The sequence below is a fragment of the Oculina patagonica genome, chromosome 11 (assembly GCF_052425735.1).
Source record: "Oculina patagonica isolate OP01 chromosome 11, crgOcupat, whole genome shotgun sequence".
NCBI lineage: Eukaryota > Metazoa > Cnidaria > Anthozoa > Scleractinia > Oculinidae > Oculina > Oculina patagonica.
Window position 1 is genome coordinate 8,966,601 of NC_135768.1, and position 7,169 is coordinate 8,973,769.

At 38.4% G+C, this 7,169-nt stretch overlaps 1 protein-coding gene across 1 annotated transcript; it reads left to right on the forward strand.

The window, feature by feature from the left end:
- Positions 1-4,626: 4,626 nt before the first annotated feature.
- On the forward strand, positions 4,627-6,920 carry LOC144631059 (homeobox protein SIX6-like). Its single transcript, XM_078489432.1, has 2 exons — positions 4,627-5,327; positions 5,914-6,920. Exons 1-2 carry the CDS (start codon positions 4,741-4,743, stop codon positions 6,185-6,187), a joined length of 861 nt encoding a protein of 286 aa, XP_078345558.1. The 5' UTR covers positions 4,627-4,740; the 3' UTR covers positions 6,188-6,920.
- The last annotated feature ends 249 nt before the right edge of the window (positions 6,921-7,169 follow it).

Sequence of the window (7,169 nt, forward strand, 5' to 3'; positions counted from 1 at the left end):
AACTGATCATTGGATATGTCGAGGGGGTAGGGATCTCAAAAGACAAAATTTTTAAAGGAAAGTATGGGGCTTGACTGGAATTTTTAGAAGGCTGGCGGGTGCAAACCAAAAAACCTTCCGTGAGAGGGGTATGGATATTTTCTGGAACAACACAGTCAACAGTAAAATACAGTGTTTGTTCGCTCATATTTAAGGATTTGAGCTTCTTTCTTCCAAGAATCAAATTAAGAGTCAATTAAAATGCCAGCAGTTTTTTGCTGGTGAAATCATCCTGTGAGGGGACCTCGATCACTTGGACAACAGCTCAAGGTGAAGAGCTGAGTCATCCTATACAATGGAGAAATTAAGCTTTGTCTTTTTTTTTGTCTTGAATTTCCAACTTGCAATATCTCCCTACAACATATAAAAACCTTCATAAAAGTGAAAATCTAAAAACAACGTAATGTTTCAGTTTCAGGCATAATCTATTATTCTCTGTGAAAATGAAACTGAAATTATAGACCACGGTTGCCACTCATAAAGAGAAAAAACTTCCCAGCTGACCTTTCCTAGTACCAGGAAAAAATGAAACCACAAGACTGATCAAATAAATTTAGTTGTTAATTTACATTTTTATATATTTGTCTTTATTTAATTTCTTTTGCAGCCAATCATATAACCGAACATAACAGAACAATACTCATTATCAACACCTTGCAGGCATCCATTTATACTACTGCATGGGTGCATGGAGATGGGCACTGCATGAAAGTTAACCATCTTGTCAAGACAAGAATACAACATAATGACATTGGCCAGGGCTCAACTCAGACCACTTGACCCTGAGTCTGTGCACTAACCAATAGTAGGCCAGCATGCATCCTACCAGGGTAACTCTGGGTTTCTTTCAACAGATGCTTTGGATCATGTCTACTATAGGTATTCTCGTCCAAAATGTCAGTAAATATATCAACTGATAGTTGGCCAAATATCATAGTCAACTGACATATTGGTAGAGAGTCGGTCTATAATCAGTTGATAGTCAGTCAATAGTCAGTGGATATATCAGTCAAGATGTATGTCAGCCTACATACTTTTAGCCGATAGTCAGCTGACAGCCTGACACCCAACCAATAGTCAACCGACACTCAGTCCATAATCGACCCATATTTATTACAGTAAATCAACAATGCATGTTATTACGGTGAATTTTAAAAAGTTGCATTCATGTAATGCACCTTTATTTACATGAAAGTTATTATTAAAATCACAATATTTATAGCATCGTTGCTTCAAGACACTTTTATTTCAAGCAAAGGTACATGTCATCTTTTGGCTTCCTATCTGTCAGAGTCAGTCGACACACCGTCATTCAATGTTGACTCTGTTGATTTTAAAGTGTCTTCAGATTCATTTAGATTCATTTTTATCACCAAGGCTGAAGGGGATAGCTCACTTCTCTGCTATGTTTTCTTGTGCAAAATGTCCATCCTCTTTTTGTCTTCCAATTATACAGTCATCTCAGTAGATATTTCCAGACCACCTTGAGTAAGTAGAGATTTCTTTTTTCTAATATACTTGATTTTACCTTGGTATAACCAAAGGACTTGAAAGTGCCAGGATGGGATGTGAGAATTCCATACCTGAACCCATTCATTGATATGACTACAGGGCTGCAAATAATTTTTTTTTTACTTGAAACAACATATGTCCAAGTAAGACACCACTTGGTCGGACAAAACAAAATTTTGGTCGGACATTACCAAAAACAAAAGGTTGAATTTTATTCATTGTTGTCGTATAATGATTTATGATCAAAAAATTGTCCGGACGTCTATCCGACTACACTTGGGATTTCATCGGACATGAGCAATTTTTGGTTGGCCAATGTCTGATGTCTGATGACCGACTGTTATTTGCAGCCCTGTGACTAGTTAGAATATGGTTCACCGATATTAAACCTCAAGTTCAGCTGCTGTTGGATGTTGTTTGAAAAGTGAAGGTTTGCTATAGAAATTATTACACATAAGCATTCCCGTTAAGTGTGCATTGTTGAGTTATATAGGCATGTGGGACTTTTTAAGAACATGAGAGAAGTGCATAGGGAAACACGAGTTGCAGCAGAGTCGAACATTTTGTAAAAATGCGTCGCTTTATTCTTATAATACATATTGAACAGTGTCAACCGACTATCGATCAATCAACTATCAGTCAATATGTCAACTGATATATCAACTGACATATTATCATAAACTTTCCTGCAGATGATTCCGCCATTTTTCAGACAAATGTATGGAAATCTATCGATTCTCCACCTAGGCCACCTACCCAACTTTCATCAGTAAAATTATTTACGTAATAGAGTGAATTCGTGCATGCTAATGTGCTGTGTAATATTCCAATGAGCTGTACAGAAAAACAGAAAATTACGAACAAATCGTCAAGCTTTCACCAACATGTAAAAACCGAAAAAACTATTCTCCCAGAGAAGGCGAAAATCCTAAACAGATAACAGGACTTTATATTTGTCATGCCTTGATTTGTTTGGCGATTTTCGATAAACATTTTATATTCAAAATCGCGTTAAGAAGGCAAAAATTAAACTTGACTGTAACACAATTCTGTGCGCGCAATTCATTTTGGGGAGCTCTAGCAAACAACAATGGCAATCAACTTTTTTTCGCAAACAAAAGTTTTAATGAGAAAGAAAATAGCTGTGCACGTGTTCTGTGTGTTTTAAGCCAGACCGATAATCTTTTATTTTTTTGGTTTCAAACTAAACGTCCGCTTTATTTCGATTTAGGTTTATAAAGTGTTCAAAGAAGGAGGGAAGTGTTTCCTCAGGAAAAACTTCCTGATTATTTTCTGGAAAACAATTAAACTGATTGCTTTGAGGTTTTCTGATCACTCGTGTATTGTTTTATTGTACACAAACATTAGAATATTATGCGGCTCATTAGCATTTAAAAAACGGGTTACACGAATTCACTCTAATATCTAAATAATATATAAACTTCAATTTTATGAAAATTCATCGAAATCCCTGAAATTACCACCTTTGCCCCATCTGCCCCATTTTCAATGCAAATTTTATCAAGATATCGAAAGATATTTCTTCAAATTTTATCAAAACCAGGAGTTTAGGACACATACAGACTCGCAATGTTAGAAGTGCTACTTACATTTAAAGGTAATAAAATAATTATATCATCCAAGGACTTTCTGTCCGATGCAAAATTCAGACAACCCTCGAACGACGAGTATGAATGCATGCCAGATCAAAAATATAGCTTTGTAAACATTGAAGAGAACGTGAATAGATACTACAATTGGCTAAGTTAGAAATGAACAGGACTAGAACAATGACATACCTTTCACAGTGGTGTTTTTAGCCATAAATTCAAGCGCTGAACGAAGGATTTTTGTAAGCCAACGTTGCCAACTCTTTCTGTTTCGACCTTTCCCGCTCTGATTTTTCCAAGTTCCCGGATATTTGACCCAGACCCTCACAGTCTTTCCCAGTTTCCCGTTTCGAGTTCGCACCAATTCTCCGTTTGTCGCTAGAATTCCTAGAAAAAAAAACGTCCTGCCCTGTACGACTTCTTACTGCGCCTCCAGTGACCAATCTCTGTCGCAGTCGTTGTTCTAAAATAAAGACACTAAAATACGTTGCGTGACGGCCAAACGGCTACGAAAGGTCACTCTTGAATAAGGCAACGTGCGCACGAAAAAGTTGTTTTTTGTCATGGCCCTTTGACCAAAGGGCCAGGCTCAGAATATGAAATCTCCTTACTGGCTGTCATTTTGCCATATTGATGCCGTTAGAAGAGTTCAGATTTTGATCACTTTTGGGAACGTGGTTAATTTCAACGAAATCAATGTCTTTGTTCGACATCTTTTAACAAAGGGAACAGTTTTAATTAATTTCATTGCGCTATTGTGTAAAAGTGTTCCCATAAAAGGATTGCTAATAGAGGAATAAAAAAAATGGCATCTTTGACAGCTAGACGCGAAGACAAAAGCGTAAACGCAAAAGCTGTCAGGAAAATTGCACGCACGCTTCAGTACCTTATTTCACGCATAAAAGATTCGAACGCAGTACTCCATTTTGAGATTCTCAAGAACCAAACATTTACCCGATCGATTAGCATCGTTAAATGATCCGAGTGAACAGGAAATTTGCGCATTTACACAAAGAAAGTGTTTGTGTAACTAAACGCAAGTTTAGAAAGGATTGGATTTAATAAGAAATCAAGACCCGTTGTGAAATCCAGGAGCTTTTTGTATGCTTTTCCGCTATTTGATCGGTCTAAGCAGCAAAAACTGTCCGGATCAAGAAGATTTTATTGACCGCATGGACTCTTCCAGATGAACAATGTTTGCCAAGTTGCTTTTGTTGTCATAAGTGCGAAAAATAAAAACCCCTTTACTAATTATAGCTCTGTGCTGTGATTTGTCGAATGCTTAAAATCCAGGTCAACAAAGATTGATACCTTTCAAAACAATACGAGCCGTTTTGACACTCAACACTATCAAGGCCCGCCTTCTAATAGCGACAAACGGCCTTGTGACCAAAGAATTTCCGATTCTGTCGATTAGCGAGCGCACGGGCCAATCAAAAGGCGTGATATTGATTCGTAACAAACCGCTGAGGCATTTATCACACATTTAGCCGTTCACCCGAACTCACTTGAAATTGTAAAGAGACAATGCATTGGCAGCAGTTGTTCAGAGAAATTTGATGTTCTCTTACGGGACAATATGGAAGCGTTTGAAAACGTCACGCCAGCGAAAGCTGAACCCACAAGTTTAGCGTTTTCCACCGATCAAGTTGCCTGCGTATGCGATGCGCTCAGACAATCAGGAGATCTTGAAAGGCTGGCTCGATTTCTCTGGTCCCTCCCCCCGAATGAGCTTCTAAGCGGAACAGAAAGTGTGCTAAAAGCTCGAGCTTTCGTCGCGTTTCACCGTGGAAGGTTTCGCGAAGTATACACGATCCTCGAGAGCCATGAATTTGATCCGTCTTCGCACGAAATGCTTCAGAATATGTGGTACAAAGCGCACTATTGCGAGGCCGAAAAGCTCAGAGGTAGAGAACTGGGTGCTGTAGACAAATACAGGATCAGACGGAAGTATCCGCTTCCACGGACAATTTGGGACGGCGAAGAAACCGTGTACTGCTTCAAGGAAAAATCTCGGCAAATGTTGAAGCAATGTTACGAGCAAAATCGTTACCCTACCCCGCAGGAGAAAAGGCTCATCGCCAAACAGACGGGATTAACGTTGAAGCAAGTGAGCAATTGGTTCAAGAATAGAAGACAACGCGATAGGATTCCCTCGAACAAAAGGTACGATCACACACGAATTAACTATATGTATACACGGAAATGTATTATAATTTGTTGTTTACCTACGTATCTACGTTTGATAGCTTTCAAAAGAGAGTCATAATTGTGCATTTTGTGGCCCGATTTTGGATAATTACAGAAGTTGATTTCGGCGTGCCTTTCTTGTGCGTCTAATTAATACGTTTCAAAATTGTCATCGATACTTTTGTTTTGTGGTAGAGGAATATTATGACGGAAGGTCTCTAATCAGCTGAGATTTTCTTCTATGATAACTGTGTAACTTACACTGTCTGCCAAAGTTTCTTAATCGGTGTCTCAGTTCTGCTAGATATCTGCAAAGTTTTGGGCTAAAAGCATTGAGAGCCTCTGAAAATTCCCACGGTGAAAGTAGCGTAAATGAAGAGAAGATCTTGAAATCTCAGCTCTGTTATATCGAAGCCAACAAGCTATCGAAGCCAAACAGCTGGTCTGAAATGACCCTTGTCATTACAATGGGACGTATTTACCTTTTATAATGTTCAATATGGCATCTCGTGTTTCACAAATGTAAACTAACATGACATGTTTCCCGGTGTTTATTTCATAGTGACGATTCGCTCAGGAAAAGCGTGGATTCAATGGGACCAGAATCTCCAAACGGCGATGTTCATGAAACCATTTTAGGCGGAAATGGGGAATCAGAAGATGATGACATACCACCGCCATTAACCAAAACCGAACAAGAGTTATTGAATAACTGTTTGTATCCCTCCGCGAGCCTCAACGCTTCAAGCGAGACAGTACAACTTGTATGCGTCGAAATGCCAACCAGTGGGGAATTAAGCGAAGAGGTCATTGTCGTAAAAAAGGAGCAATTTTAAGCATCAAGAAATTAAAAGGTGATTTTAATACGTCACTCTAAGCCAGGGCACAGAGCAAGATTTTAAAACGCCTGATGATGATTTTTGAGGTACAAGAAACTCGAGAAAAGCTTCGTAAATTTTGATGGTTTGTGATATTTGACAAGAATGTGAGTTTCGTCCGTAATTGTGTTATGCGAAACGTTGTTAGATAGGAAAGTCCAGCTCGAGCCAAAACAAATTGCCCCAAAGTAGGATTTCGTTTGACCCGCAAAGGTGTTCGTGTTATTGTTGTACAAATAGCTGCAAAAATGCGTGGTTGTTTTTTTTAACTCGAATGACATTAGATAGATCCAGGTAGCGCTTCCCACACGGGGAAAATCAAAGAAGAATTCGTATGAAAGGACAGACCGTTTTTTCGAAGTCCTAGTTAAAGTTTTTCAATGATGGGTGGTGCCGTGGTCAGTAGCACATTATCGTATCAAGGATGCATTTCATCAGACTTAAGTGTATGCCTATCTTGTTTATCTGTTCGAAACTCTATACAGCGCTATCATAAGATAGAGGATAAAGACCTTTCGCTAGCTTGACACTTAATATTTTGAAACGTGATCCATGTCATCGATTTCCGTAATTATAAAAAGCATTGCATTCCATGGACATATTTCTGTACGGTCGAAACCAAATAATATTTTTATACGAAAGTGATGTACACAATTCATTGTTGCTCGGAAGTGAAGCTTCAAAATAAATGAAACTTTCTAATTTCTTATTTACTTTCTACTATTTTTGTTGTTAATTTTTTATGCTATGAAATTTGCTCAAACCTGGTTAAAATATAGAGCGAAAATGTCATTTCGCAAGCGCAAAACACAGGACTGCGAGCAGTCACCTTCTTTTCCTTTAACCGCGCGAGAAGAAATGTAAATTTGCAAATCAACGGGGATTCTGGCGCTAAGCTTTCTTTTCGTACAGTAAAAAAAAAACAACAACAAGGAAAAGA